Raw genomic sequence first — 15,293 nt, 5'->3', positions numbered from 1 at the left:
GGAGCCCGCATGATAAAGGAGGGGTGCTGCTGAGCTAACGTGTGTCCCTTTAACATTCTTTTCACCTTTCCTTTGGCTCTTTTTCTTACAAGACAAGACTTTTTGCGGCTGAAAACAGTGTTGTTACTGCTATTGTGGTGTAAGGCATACAAAAGACAGTTTGTGAGTTTAAAAAGCCAACAAGACAAACGCATTGGTCCAAAGTACGTTAAATAGAATTCAAGCTGATTCAACTACAACAAGAGCGCTGTGATCTAAGATTTTAAGTTCCATTCTCTTCCAAAAACAAAATGCCAGGTACGCCAAAGCCGGAAGGGGGCTTTGAGGTTACTTCTGTTCAACTAGAAGAGCAGCCCGAGGTTCGTGATACCGCCGTGCGGTTTGTGGAAGAAGCTGAAGTTTTTGAAGATTCCTTAGAAGATGAGGATAAGGCCAAGGAAATTTCGCAATTATACAGAAGAGCATCAGTTTCGACTAAACCTTCGTTTGCTCCGGGATCTTTTGACAGTTTGACACCTCTTTCGAGACCTGGTCAGCAGAGTCAGATTGGGTTTCCTCCTCCGATCCCAGAATCGTTGCCTACGACGCCTGGTTTCGACCTCAGTCCAGATGCCTATTTCACAGATCAGAACTTCTCAACGAGTTTTCCACCTCAAATAGCTTCAGAACGGAAAATAAGCCCTCCTTTAGAAACTTTAGCTTCGCAGCCACCAGGCGAGATGTCAATCGATAACCCTCCAAAGAATAAATGGAGGACCATTGCGTGTGTTATGTGGTCTTTTGCAGCGGGGTTTTCAGATGGTGCACCTGGTGCACTATTGCCACATATTGAGTCTTATTATCATGTCAACTACTCTGTTGTCTCCCTGATCTGGCTGGCGAATGCAATTGGGTTTGTGGTCGTGGCCTTCGCTTCTCATCCGATGGACAAGTATCTTGGAAGGCAATGGTCTATTGCAGGTGGATGCCTTTCACTGTTGGTGATGTATGCGATGGTTTGTGGTGGACCATCTTTTGAGGTAGTTGTGGTGGGTTTCTTCTTCGGAGGAATAGGTTTGGCAGCTGCGTTGTCCCAGATCAACATCTTCCTCGCGCTTTTGAAAAACTCAACCAAATATCTCGGATTCTTTCACGGTGGATATGGCTCGGGCGCAACAGTAGCACCTCTGGTGGCAACAGCTATGGTCAACCATCATATCAAATGGTCCTACTTCTATCTGATTCTGTTGGGGTTGATGTCGGTGTACTTCTTCAATCTGTGCTTTGCCTTTTCTGGTTGCAGGGAGGATCTGGCTCCTTGGGATTTTCAAGATGCTCAAGTAGAGCAGCTGAATGACAGGTCACCCGACCAGATTGAACTGACAGAAATGGACAGGGTAGAGACCCATAATCTGAGAAACAATATCACTCGTGCAAATCTGGATTATAGAGATCCAACCTCGCAAACGGAGCTGGTGGAGCCCGTGGTTCCAAAGGGTGTAGTTCAGCTGGCACTTAAGAACAGGGTGACATGGTACTTATCACTCTTTGTGTTGTTTTATCAGGGTGCAGAAGTCTCCGTTGGTGGCTGGATTGTTACATATATTCTCGATTATAGAGGTGGAAACGCGACTTCTACAGGTTATGTTGCGTCTGGATTCTGGGGTGGCCTGACCGTGGGAAGACTCATGTTAACTTCGGTGATCCATTCACGAATCGGAGCCAAAAGGGGGGTCACAATTTTGTCACTCTCGGCAATTGCAACCGCTTTTCTTACCTGGTTCATTCCTAACGTTATTGCGGAGGCTGTTTTCGTGTCGCTTTTGGGTTTGTTCACCGGCCCTGTCTACCCGTTAATGATCACAATTGCTGTTAGAGTCTTACCCAGAAAAATCCAACACGTTTCGCTGACCATTTGCACGGCATTTGGTTCTTCTGGTGGTGCTCTATTTCCGTTTCTTGTTGGTTTGATATCGCAGTACGCTGGTGCCTTTATCGTGATGCCCGCTTTCGTCATTCTGTTTTCTGCAACCACCACCCTGTGGTTTTTGATTCCTAATCCAGACAGAATGATTGTGAAGCATTGGTGGCAGAGAGCACTGTAATGAAACAGCGCTGGTACTGTCGCTTTGAAGTAGGTTCGCTTGATCGGAAGATAGCTGTTTTTCTTATGTACTACTAATGCTCAAAAGAGGCCCTACTCGTCGGGTATGTCGAAAATCAATCCGAATATATGTTCGTATATTCCGCGTTCTAGCATATTTACAGAAATAGACTTTGTAAGTCTGACCCTTGAGAGAACCCAATCATTGAATCATCCTTCTCGCAAGTCTAGTTAACCTTCTCAGGCAAGAATTTCATCACCTCTTGCTCTCTTCTTCATTTCTTCTTCTCAACTTTGGGCGTGTAGTCGTGATGCCAAATCTGATTGGGTGGATACTCTGTAGGAACCCTTAGCTCAAGGGGAAATCTCTTGGAAGGTTCTCTGGTGTTTGCAAAGCTGAAAAGCTCTTTGCTGACACTCTGGAGGTCCTCGTTAGCAGCCCTTATCGATTCGTACTGCTTTTGTAAAATGTTGGCCTCTTCAGCCTTTTTATCTCTGACGTAGAGATTCCACGATTTTTGGATCACCTGATGCTTGACATAATCTTCATTGGAAAATTTCAACAACTTGGGCTGCTTTCTGTTGGCAGAGAGCACAGACAGCTGGGTAACCAATTTCCTCACCTCCGACTTGTCGGATCCAGCCTTCTTTCTTTTTGTCCTGATAAAATGCAGTTGCGTTCCCGACGTGAGGTAGTCAACCTGACGTATTATGCTGGTTCTCACGTTCGACAACATTATAGCACAGCTCGATAAGGGTTGACTGGATACTTTCGATATACACCGACGCTTTTTTCTTCAAAGATAAGGTCGTGTACCGGATTGCCAAAAATTAATTTTGCAGGGCACTAAAGGTCGTGCAGCAGAACCGTATCTGTAGAAGTAGCTGTTTTTACCAAATAAGGTTGGAGTATGACAACTCGAACATTTGTTGCGCAGGTCCTAGGCTTTGAAATTGAGCATGCAAACACCCCTAATGGACTCAATTGAAACCACTAAATTCGCAAATTTGTAACAACAAAATCGTACGGCGTTGCGGTTCGTATCTACATGCTTAATGTTAGTGACAGCCATCGAATAAGCTTTCCCTGGTTGAGGGTGTGGTGCTTTCATAAGGTTATACCGAGTCAAATTCGTTTGGATTAGGGGTCGGCAAAGGTCGGAACTAGTGCTGCAGAGCTTTGAATTGCCCACCACAGTTGTAATTCTCAATAATTCTGAGCTGCACTGAGCCAAGCTTTCTCCAAATAGACCACCGAGGGTATACACATCACGGCAGACCGGTGTCACCTGAGCCAACTATGAATTCTGACATGAATGCACTACAAATACACGTCATGTACGAAGTTCTGAGAAGCCAAATATTCTACTAGTTCGACGCTCCAATGGCTGTGAACGGACCACGCCTTTACAAAAGAAATCCTTCCGAACTACGCCTTACTTGTTTACAGCTGATACGAGTTCTTGTCCTGATCAGGTTGCGTGGGGAAACAAGAGGCAATATGCAAACCCTGAGTCGAAGCAGTTATAGTAAAAAACCGGGTGCCACTGAAACCAATAACGCATATCAGCGGTGCATGAAACGAAGATATCCGTTCAGACTCTGCGCCTTAAACGCCAAAAAAACACAGAACTTTAGAGGTTGGAAATTATAAACATTCTTGTCCTTCAGAAAATTACGATACAGGGGGGTATTTTTAGTCGACATGATGTAATGGTATTCATTCACTGAAAATCGGCAACCGTCTATACCCTATTGTCGGCAGAACGCAGCCGAGATCGCTTAATTATATGCTTGAAGCTCTGCAACAATAGAAAGCTCAAACCCAATTGCTAACAATAGCTAAGCCCTTTGAAGTCTTGGTAAAGATTCAAAAAACGCGTCCGCTTTTTTGAGATGATATTGCCGTTGGCACCACTTCCGTACCTGTTTCACTTATGAGTAATAGTTACTACTCGTCGTTGCGTTTCCTTGGACGGTCATCCGAAAGTTTATTTGAAAGCTTATTATCCCCCTGCAGATTGCTCCCTAATACGGGTGCGAACACGTAGTGCAACATACTAAAGCAAACGATGCAAAGCGGAAGGGTGCGTAACACCAGCACAGGTGCATTATTTACTGTTAATCCCGAAGAAACTATGTAATTCAGGTGATGGCAACGAATAACATGAAGAGAAACTATTGTTTATTAGATCAGGTTTCCATACTTACATCATTCTAGAGGTAGTCTGGAAAAAGTTTCTAGGGACCAAAATCTTCTCAAAATGCTATTCCTGCGGACCCAATGAATCGGTTTGGATGTCCGTTTGCTAGCGGCTTATCATTGTAAAATTTGCGTGTTTTACCGTGCTGAGACTCAAATTCACAATAAAATCATGTCACCATTACCAAAAACAGATCCGGGTACTAATTGTCTTGAATTCTACCAGGTATTAGTTTAACGAGGTGAAATCAGCACGAGGCTCCTAAATGGGTATTTGCCAGTACAGCATGGAAATGCGATATATTCTATTCGAATCTCAAACCATAGGTATAATCACATTATTTCACTAGTAATAAAGAGATTTAAATAAGCTTATCTCTTTTTTCCTCAAGAACCGTATTCGAGAAGCCAAGAAAATAAAAACTATGATCGGGGTATATTCAAAAAGTGGCCAATCAGAACGACATATGTCCCTGTGCACTTGCCTGAATGGTAGTTTCGCCATCCATATCCGGACTTCTTATGTAAGTCCGGTGTTATTGTGCTGAACAAACGACCATGCCCAGGGAATATGCAGATGATATTCTTCTTTCCGAGTTGCTGCTGGCAACCGCGGAAAGGTGCATAGCATAACCAGCCTAATCGTCTGTAAGGAGGAGAAGGCTTATTTCAAACGGCTCGGCCGTGATTAAATCATAGAAGCTTTCAAAGGGGCTTCAATTCACCGAGGTCAGAAGGCTAGTTTTAAAAAAACGTATTTAATACTTCGTGGACCATGTAAACCTCAAAATAGCTTCATCGTTTTTTGGCTTCGAAGTTTTTTTTAGCTCACTTTCATACTCAAATCTATAATCTCGGAATTGTGAGCAAAAGCTTGAAACAGCAGACGCCAACTTCCAAGCAGAGATTTTGTGTGCGCTGACCAATATTTAAGCCCTGTTGCTTCTTTGCGAAATCGAAGAAATTTAAAAAAGCTTAAGCCATCGGTAGGGCCCAGAGGAAGGACAATCATGAGGTAGTGTTACTCGTGCTAATGCACACCTTGCGCATAGATGCGTTCCTGCGTACATACATTTCTCAAAACTCGGCTCTAACACGAAGACATTCGTCGATAGCACCATTTTCCGCTTTAACTACTTATTTTTTTTATTCTGCTGATATTGCCGTATATATCCACTGGAATTGCAGCTGTTTGGCCCAGTAATTTCCGAACACTACATTGAGTGGGTGAAGTGAGGAACGCGTCTCGGAATCGGCAACCGCCCTTTCAATGATCTCATCGTACCTCTCTGAATACTGCACCGTCGCCAGTGCACCTTCCTCAATAGTAACAAACCAACGGACCCTGACCGGCAACAATATACGATTGGAGGCAACTGGATGACATTGACATATCTACTCTTTTCTATCATAGGTGATGATCAGCAATTAGAACATTTTGGATTCGAACTGGAAATTCGCTTGGACTTTCTTCGGTTTCTTGACTTAGTTTCAATTACAATGTTGCTTCTTACCATACTTGTAACTTGTCAGTGGTTTTGAGTTTCCATTTTCGAATCGATCTATATGCTCGGAAGGAGTCAATAATCTTTTTCCTGAGGTAACTTGAAAGAGAACCCCCAGGTGTAAAGCTTAGAACGGATTTTGGTCCCAAAAACGCACACCCCCGTGTTTGAAGAGAACCGTACCTAAATTGAAGGCGGTTAATAATGGGCTATCGATAATGAAGGAAACTTGGCAAGGAAGGGCGGAAAGGAAGAAGCACTTGAGAGGAGTGTTCGGCGTATATGCCCGATGCGGACCCTCGAGAAGTCCATGACAAACTATTCTGTGGTATACAATCGTTTTTAATTCTCAAGCAACCACGTACAACTTTCAGAGACTTAACCAATTATATTTATATAAAAAAATGAATCTTAAGGTATCTAGGGTGAATTAAGACCCAAGATAGTGTTATGAGTTTACTAAGTTCCCCGTCTCAGGCTTTGCGAATGTTTCCATTTAACTCGCAAGAAAAGGGGGTTTTCGAATCGGAACGTTTTCCATCTTCAATACAGCTATAACCGGCATAACAAAAGAAAGTATGCGGAAACCTATGCAAAATTTCTGTTTTGTACTTGGCCCATTTCGCGCGACATCATTATCTTCCATGAGGATCACTGCTGGGTGAAGAAAAAACTGGTTCTAGCGCTTGCAATACTGACTTCTGCTTACTCTCATTATTGAATAAACATGGACAATACACTGAAAGAAATCAAATAATATTGGAAAGGTCGCGAGGTCGGTCGGGTTCAGCAAAAATTGAATGACAGACCATCTCGGGCACGGTAGGAGTAAGATAGGATTGGCTGAGGTATGGTGGATCTCGAAATTGAAAGTACTAACATTCCTGGAAATGCATGACTTAGTTACCTTTGAAAAGATTTGACTTACCTTTTCCAGATTTTGAATCAGTGATACTGTTTCGATTGTGCATTTCAATATGCGAAGTGCCCACGGCAGCGAGGCAATAACAACTTTAAAAAAGAACACGTCTCAAAAACTGAGTAGAAGAAAGCAAATGAAGCAAATCATAGCTCAAAACAAATTACATTGGCTAGTTGAACAAACAGTAGTACTTCACTTGGCTATTGAGGCGCCTGTGGCAGTTATAATGTTAAACTAGCTTGGTTCATGGATACTAAGACCAGGATTGAATGAATCCGACCGGTCTTGTAGTGCAAGAGGATTTCGCATTAGATATTTCAACTCGAGTCAATTGTTGCTGACTACTTAGTATACTGCTCGGGCTAAACCCGTTTGGTTTCTTTCTCCAAGTCTCTATTTTGTCTCTACTACACTGTATGTGCCTGTTCTTTAAGCTCTTTTGTATGCGTGCACCCTCCAAACCTGTGGCCCCACATTCTTGAGATGCGCTTTTAGTGTTTGCAGTGCTGTTCCGGATATGCACGTTTTGTGTGCAGCAAATGACTTTTTGTGTATCCGACGCTGTGCAAACCGATATCCGGTCCTAAACCCAATTTTGGAACCTGCCTCTCTGCCAAGGGGATTTGCACCCCGGAAACGCCAATTAACGAGTCCTCTTCACTTTTCCACAATTCAATAATCGTCAACACTGGGAAAACACTTAAGTAGTAGCATTAACGGCACCTTTGTTAGTCAGACAGACGCTGAATGTTAGAAAGTTGTTCAAGGCCTGTACCTCTTTTTCGTCCCGTTCCTGCGCGCAGACTGCAACTTCAGGTGCTCATCAAATTTAAAGTTCATATCGAGCTGAAGCCTCTGGTTATTCTTCATTCGTGTTGATCCTCTCAAATTATACGAAAATCAAAATCAGAATTGGATTTGGGCTATAGATAGCCACCTATTTTTCTGCCAGGCCCATATTCCGTCCAATTCTCGACTACGTCTCCACTATTGATTTCCACAGTGCGCCTTCATCCCACCACTACTTTCGGAATTTGCAAGTGTCAACCAAAAGGGATTTCCAACCGATTCATTTTTGATCTTTTTTTAAAATCAAACTTCCTTTCGTTTCATTTTCTCATCCACTCCTTATTTTCTTCACATAGAAATAAGTGTTTGATCTTTTCATTGGATAATATCTGAGGCTTTCATACTTGGCTGGCTATTTATTCGTTGGGCTCTATTAATTTCTACGGGTTTTCAGTGTTCTATAGTACTCTACTCAAGCCGAGCCTTGCGATTGAAGGTTAGTGTTTCAGTGTGAGCATTTTAGGTTCTGATACTATTTTTTTGAACTGGTTTTTTAATCCTGTGCTCCATCATTGAGTCAAATACTCATTGCCAACCAGTCATTCAATCACGGTGAACATTGCTATAGCCATTACCATTCCATCTCTGAAATTTCAGGCAAGCTAGAGTTCCAAGTTTGCAGATTTCAGCCTCGAGGGCTCTTTACCAGCACTTCCAAATTTATTGCAATATTTGATTTGAATATCTGATTTCTGGAGGCCATTTTTGCATATCCGGTTTTATACCTTTGATTTCCATCTTCACCTACAATGTTGCCCTACGGATCGCAGTATCCTCACTATTCCAACGGACCATCGCCTTACCAGTCCCAACAGGATCTCCACCAGGCCTACGGTCAGATCCCCCAGACGCCGTTTGACTATCAGTATGGCCAGTCCATGCTTCCAAGGCAGCTCTTGATGGGTTCTCCGTTCATACAGAATTCTATGCCTCCCCAGTCGCCGGTACGCAGCGGGATGCCTCCCAATGCCAGACGAAGATCCCACTCTAGCCAGCTGAATTCTCCGTTGATTCCCCCCAAACTGGGCAATCCGAAGCGCAGCTCCAGCGGCTTTTCTAACCCTCCAATTCATGCTTTGAAGAGCTTAAGTGTGGCCTCTTCCACCACTTCGCTGAATGACATGTACCAGAACGGGAAACAGCAGATACCCAACAGCTACAACCTGAAGAACTCCAGAACGCTACTTTTCCAAGACCTACCTGAAACGATAAGTCTTCAGCAGTTTTTGGACTCTATTCGGTTCGGCCCTGTGGAGAACTGCTATTTCAAGGATAATGAGATCGACTCGAACGAGGTGTCGATCGTGCTGTCGTTCGTGGATAACCAAACAGCCTATATGTGCTATGAATCAATAACGGATAACCACGTGCTGGCCATCAACCTGAATGCTCCTAATCTCAAGATATCGTGGATGCTTTCACCCACCATGTTACCGGTGGTGAAGACGGCAATCGAGAATGACTCGGCCACCAGAAACGTCTACATCTCAAATATCCCTCCCAGCATCACTGAGGAGATGCTTATAAGCGAACTAGAGGTATTTGGCTACGTGGAGTCATTGCACTATCACGATGACCGGAACGTTGCATTTGCGCATTTCACCAGCATTGCTAGTGCCATCAAGGCAGTCGAACAACTGGCTCTAGACTCCAACATATTGTCCAATTGCAAGGTGTTTTACGGGAGTGACAGATGCATTAGTCGCGAGAGTTTGGACACTTTTGATTCCTTCCAGTACCAGCAACACCAAGAACTTGCTCACCATCGCCAACAACAGCACTTGCACCAGCAGTACAGCGGCTTCAATGCAGCTGCTGCTGTTGCTGCCTCAGCCGGAAGCTCAAATATCGGCAACAGAACCGTCTATCTCGGAAACCTCCACCCAAACACAACGGTGGAGGAGATATGCAATGTAGTGAGGGGTGGACTGCTGCAGTCGGTGAAGTTTATTTCCGACAAGCATATCTGCTTCATCACGTTCATCGATTCGTCGTCCTCCGCGCAATTTTTTGCGACTTCCAACATGGACGGATTAATGGTTCACGGCCGGAAATTGAAGATCGGCTGGGGACGCCATTCCGGCGCTTTGCCCAACTCGGTAATGTTGGCTGTTACTGGTGGTGCTTCTAGAAATGTCTACATTGGTGTGGTGGACGAGGAGGCGGCGAACAAGCCCGACGCTGGACAAACCGTGTCTGCTGGAAATGCCGGTTCTAAGGTGCCAGACGTGGACGTTTTGAGAAGAGATTTCTCGGTATTCGGTGAGATTGAACAGATCAACTTCTTCAAGGAGGGAGCATGTGCGTTTGTAAACTTTCTGAACATATCCTCAGCCATAAAGGCGGTGGACGAGTTTAACGGAAAGAACCGCAAAGACGTTCATGCCAATTTCGATGGACGCTATTTGGACTACAAGATTTCTTTTGGAAAGGACAGGTGCGGCAACCCAGCTAAGCAGAGGAAGTCCAAGACCAAGAAGGCCAAAGGCAAGACGATCAATGAAGATAACAAGCCTGAGGATGGGTCCAGTGACGATTTAGCAAAAGAGCAAGATACGCAATCCAAGGATATCAGTCCTGCTCCTAGCGATGTGTCTGGATCCTCCAAAGGCGATGTTGGTACCACTACCAGCACTCCCAATACAACTGCTCACACATCTGAAACGGATGCTGTAGCGTTTGCTGGGATTGGGATCGTTTCCAAGGCCTCTGAGAAGGATCCAGTAGCTAAAAAGGACGTTGTGTCGGTTGATTTAAAGCCCGAAGAAGTCGAGGAGACCCAGGAAGAGATTTTCCAGGTTGAGAATGGCTTATTACCAGGCCAACTTCGTGATGCAGACAGTTACGATTCCGACTCCGAAGAGTCAGGTTCTATCTCCATTATTGTCGATAAGGACCCAAATTCCCCGGAAGTAAGAGCAGACTCTCCACTATCGGTTACTGTTCCACCCCGCCAATGGAAATCGGCCAATGGCCAGAGCAACGGAAATGGGACAGGCAATGTGGCCCCTATTAATAGACACAACTCCAGCAATAGTTCCAGCTTCATCTCCAAGAACTACAATTCGTCCAGGTCTTCTTCCAACGGATCCATGAACCTGTACCAATTGCCTTACGGGAACTCACAGGAAAACTTCTATAAGAGGCAGCAACCGCCGCAGTCTCTTCAGCATGTCCCACCGATACAGCACATGCAACAGGTCCCTCAATCTGTGTATTATCCAGGGTATCAGATCAACACATATCTCAAACAGCCAAGGACGGCTGCCTACATGCCCAAACCTGCTCAGTCCCAGAGACTGAATGGACATTCTTCGCATTTCGGAAACGGCGCTGTTATGGGCGGAGTCAGTTCTGGTTCTCAGGTAATGGCCCAGTATCTAGCACAGGCCCAGCATGAGAATCTTCTCTATGCTGCCGCTGTGTTGAATGCTGAAGAGGAGTATGGAATGTCAGGTGACGAATACTACTTTGAGGAACCGGATTATAAGTACATGAACGGTTATTATAAGTCTCCGCCAATTATTGATCTGCCTAGTCCAACAGCGAGATTGTCAAGCAAGTCGAAGAAGAGATAATGAGGAAAACATTTAAGGCTGGTTACCTAAATCAATTTTTGTCGGAGGGTTAATTCGTCTTAAGGACCGGCACTAATATGAATGCCTGGGGTTTATAACTTATGAGTACTAAAATATGATGTCTTTATATCTATGCAACAATTGTATCACCTGTCTTGTGAAAATAAGCAACTCAAATGACATATGATGAGCAAAGTGCGAAAGCAATTGGTGATTGGTGATTGCATGAAGGGTTTCTATGAGAAGAACCTTATTGGGGAAGACTAGAATGGTCGCTCCATAATATTATTTTTAAAAAATTATTATGAAAAGTACGCCATATCCAGCGCTAGTGAAAGCAACTAATTTTTTTTCACTCAAAATAGTAAATTTGGACCGAAAAATAAGGAAGACTGCAAACGAAAACACCCCGTAGATCCTTTTCTAAAGATCTGCATAACCTTCAAAGCATAAATTGACAGGAGTCCAGGCCGTCCGACGGTATACAAAACCCCCAAAAAGGCTCTTAGATTTTCTTCTATGCCGCATGCCAAACTCCTACTCGACCACGTTTATCAAATGCAACACGGCAGTAATCGGTATCTCGGATCTGACATCTGACGTTTATGTGCCTGCGTCAGGACCAAAAGCCAATGATAGCAACCTTCCTCGGGCAAGTGAAATTGTAGACACTGGACACTATTTAGGGTTGTCTAGCGGTTGCTTTGACAAAACATTGGCTGGGTTTACACCGAGGAAAGGCTTTATATCCAGCCATGCATTTCTAAATCTACTGCCTTTGATTCAGCGATGCCACACAGCCTAACATCCAAATCTTAACTTTACCTTTTTTGCAGCACACAGCCGCCCAAGCCCGAACAGGCAGGTCCGCGCGGAGCCCGGGCTTATGTCTTTATTGTTTTAACTTCCGATAACTTACCCCCTGGAATGAATGTGGCCGATTTGTGGTGATCTGTACTGTCAGCGGGAATGCCGTGGTTACTTTCTTTGAAGAATCCGGATTCAGGATTCCGCTCACTGAAAGCTGCTTTTCCGACACCCCTTCGGAAGTGCGAAGACGAGCATGAACAAGTCTAATTGAAAAGGTTATTTACTTGATATAGTAATATTGCAAGTTCTAATAAGGAGTTGCTGAGAATAATATACGCATCTGGTGGAAGTTGCGATGTTGGAGAGCCACCTTTCACATAGTGTAAGGCGACATAATCTGTACTGATCGTAGACATGGGGTGTGCATAGTTTTGATGAACATCGGTTTTCTCGTATCAAAATCGCTACGATGGGCTCTCCCGCCTACCTAAAAGGAATCACCTTCCGAGGCAGCTGTCTAAATATACTGCTTTCATCAGCCTTCCACTTATTTCCACGCATATTTGTCTCAATTAGTTGAGCCCTCCCATTGCAACTTTAGATTTCCAATCGAGTTCGGGGTGCATCGCCAAATCTTACCATCTAGACCTTGAAACGCTTGCTGACTCCTTTCCACTTCGTCAATTCTGTCAAGCGTTGGCATGAGTTTTAAGTTTTCACGTCATGCGACGCGTTCGCCTTGATTGATCTAGATCACTTTTGATATTTGCTAGCTGGTGCTAGTTCCACAATTGTGTAACCAATTGCATTCCGTTGTAAGCCCCAAATGCATTCTGCACATTCCACACTCGTCGTTGCAGGTTACGATTGTGCTCCGAGACTTGGCTTTCATTAAAAACCATTCAGAGCCCAAGTGCGGTCGTCATCATTATGTAATTGCAATGCTCCATTATTATTACAAATCTCGATGTCATCAGTTCTCATTACTATCGTCTGTTCGATATTTAGTATACATTGTTAATTCAAACCTATCTAGAACGCTTTGGACTGCGTGAAATGTTTGAGCTTCGGCTCTTTCATTGTGCAACGGCCTGAGGCGGCTTTCCGTTCTCAAGCTTGGATTGAGCTACTGCCTGGGAAGTCAATGATTGACTATCCTTCGAGGATGGAACTTGCGCTTGTTGAGGTCTCAGTTGCGCCTGGACTTGGGCCTGGGCATGTGCTTGCTGTGATTGAATCTGTTGGGTCTTGGCCTGAGCTTGAGCTGCATTCTGCTTTTGAGCCTCAATGGCCTTCTGTCTTGCCTGGTGCATTTGATCGTAAGCTTTCGTCAATAGCATGCAGCCAAACCTGATGGCCTGTGTTTGTGAACTAATTTGATTCAGCTTACTAGGATCGATTGGGTTATAGGCTTCAATCTGCGAATCGAACATGAATCTTGATTTGGTTCTCAGGCGCCTGTCATGTTTGGAGTCGTAAACGTTGACTGGCCCTCCCTTATCAACATCCATGTTGTCTGCATCTTGTTCTTCTTCAGAATCTGACGAATCGAATTGCAGACAATCATCAATATTCAGCTTTCTGTCCAGCCACATACCTCTGCGACCAAATCTCTTTCGGAATTTGTAGACTGGTTGAGTTATGGACAGTTGCTTGTTGTTGATCAAATCGTAATGTTCAACAGCAGGAACTTCGACGGGATCACCTGAGGCAGCACTAAAAGCCAAAACATCTGGCAAAGGTGACTTTTTATCGCTCAAAATTTTGCTCAAACTTGGGTCTAAGAACCTTGAGTTCTCAACCTCAAAGATAGAAGTCGAGATGGAAGAGTATGGGGTGTGAGATGGCTCCTTGATCAAGCTATCTGCAGATGCGATATCGAACAGAGGATTTAGCGGATCATCAGTGAGATTGATCCAGCCCTCGTCTTGCAACTTCCGCTTTTTAAGCTTCTCAGCAACAGCTCTAGTGATTGCATCTTTCTTTTCGTGCAATACTGCGGATACAGTAACGAGATCCAAGTCTGGGATCCTTGATACAGGCAGCTTAACATATGGCTGAACAGCTATTGGATTTAACGAACTGCCAGTTCTCCGGAGAGCCTGTGGATCGAATGCGGCACCATTGGCACCACCTGTACGGATTCCTTGAACTCTGTCCTTGCGATCCTCGTCCTTAATATCTTGCGCAACAGGGATGACCTTCTTCTTCTTGTGGGCAATGAGGTCTTCTTCTTCACCTTTGATGCCAAGCTCTCTCTTAACTGACTTCACTTGGCAACGCATCTTGAAGATATCATTCTCAACCTTCAAAGACTCCTTTCTCTTGACCTCTCTTTGAGCACACATAAATACAAGGTTATACGCATTTTTCAGTTCTCTGTGAAACTTTCTCAGCCTTTCGGATCCCTGCGTGTCTGACCTTCTTGTCTTTCTGGCCTGTCTGACCTCTCTTCTTCTAAAACAAACGTATGGATCACTGTCATCCTTTTCGGAAGGGTCTTCAAATTTGAGGATTGGAAACACAGACCTACCCTTGCGCTCAATCCTCCTAAGCTTCCAGTGAGCATATACTTGTTTTCCAAACTTCTCAAACAACTCGCCGAGAGGCCTGGGTTGTTTCCCATCTGGAGGAGGGGCGTCTAGCAAAGTGATGAAAGGATGGATATTCAGGGTTTGTTCCAAAGTACGAGCCACGTCCTCAGGCGACGTCTTATCCGGTTGTAATGCAATTGGTTTGATTTCATCAAAAGTCAGAATGTGTTCTGGGTCCATAGCCAAGAACGGCTGTTTCTCATTGATAACAGTTTCAAATCTATGCGATATGATTTCAAACTCTGTTTCCGTGCAGCGTGGGATATCCGGTGGTAGTTCCTTGTTCATCTTTTCCAAATATTCCTCGTCTTTTTCATCCATGTTATAAGGGCATCCTGCTGTATCTTCAACGGTTGCGGAGAACCTTATGTAAGATGCAGGAGCTATGAACTTCTGCGTGTAATATTTGGAAGCATCCTGCCACACTTTTGAGGCGTCTGGGGTGGGAATGTACACTTGCTCAACTTTGGCACCAGAGATCTTGGCTTGAGCCGCATTGATAACTGCTTGCAAATGATGCTCTTCCTCTTCCCCTTTCTCCACACCGGTTTCAAACTGCTGTAACTCTCGCTGTTGGTCCTCGGTTTCAAGATCAGGCAAATCAGATTGCTTCCATATTGAGAGCGTCTGCTTCACAGAGATCTTTCGCTGACGAAACCGGGCACCGGCAGCAGATGGAAGTGCCATTGTGTGTGCAATCTATATGTACAAGCAGACGAGTTGGTGATATTGGGTCTCACACACCAAAA

At 44.4% G+C, this 15,293-nt stretch overlaps 4 protein-coding genes across 4 annotated transcripts; 2 read left to right on the top strand and 2 right to left on the bottom strand.

Annotated features, from left to right (window-relative positions):
* Positions 1-290: 290 nt before the first annotated feature.
* On the top strand, positions 291-2,084 carry KUCA_T00003380001 (uncharacterized protein; the record flags this gene model as incomplete). The annotated part of the gene is made up of 1 exon (XM_022601789.1): positions 291-2,084. The coding sequence occupies one exon, from the start codon at positions 291-293 to the stop codon at positions 2,082-2,084; it is 1,794 nt and encodes a 597-aa protein (XP_022459397.1).
* Positions 2,085-2,358: 274 nt separating this feature from the next.
* On the bottom strand, positions 2,359-2,820 carry KUCA_T00003379001 (uncharacterized protein; the record flags this gene model as incomplete). Its single annotated transcript, XM_022601788.1, has 1 exon — positions 2,359-2,820. One exon carries the CDS (start codon positions 2,818-2,820, stop codon positions 2,359-2,361), a length of 462 nt encoding a protein of 153 aa, XP_022459396.1.
* Positions 2,821-8,311: 5,491 nt separating this feature from the next.
* On the top strand, positions 8,312-11,140 carry KUCA_T00003378001 (uncharacterized protein; the record flags this gene model as incomplete). The annotated part of the gene is made up of 1 exon (XM_022601787.1): positions 8,312-11,140. One exon carries the CDS (start codon positions 8,312-8,314, stop codon positions 11,138-11,140), a length of 2,829 nt encoding a protein of 942 aa, XP_022459395.1.
* A 1,886-nt stretch (positions 11,141-13,026) lies between these two features.
* KUCA_T00003377001 (uncharacterized protein) lies at positions 13,027-15,231 on the bottom strand (the record flags this gene model as incomplete). Its single annotated transcript, XM_022601786.1, has 1 exon — positions 13,027-15,231. The coding sequence occupies one exon, from the start codon at positions 15,229-15,231 to the stop codon at positions 13,027-13,029; it is 2,205 nt and encodes a 734-aa protein (XP_022459394.1).
* Between the last annotated feature and the right edge of the window lie 62 nt (positions 15,232-15,293).

This window comes from Kuraishia capsulata, genomic scaffold (genome assembly GCF_000576695.1).
Source record: "Kuraishia capsulata CBS 1993 genomic scaffold, Kuraishia_capsulata_scaffold_4, whole genome shotgun sequence".
Classification (NCBI taxonomy): domain Eukaryota; kingdom Fungi; phylum Ascomycota; class Pichiomycetes; order Pichiales; family Pichiaceae; genus Kuraishia; species Kuraishia capsulata.
Note: the sequence above shows the minus strand (reverse complement) of the source record. Positions and strands in the feature narration are given on the sequence as shown.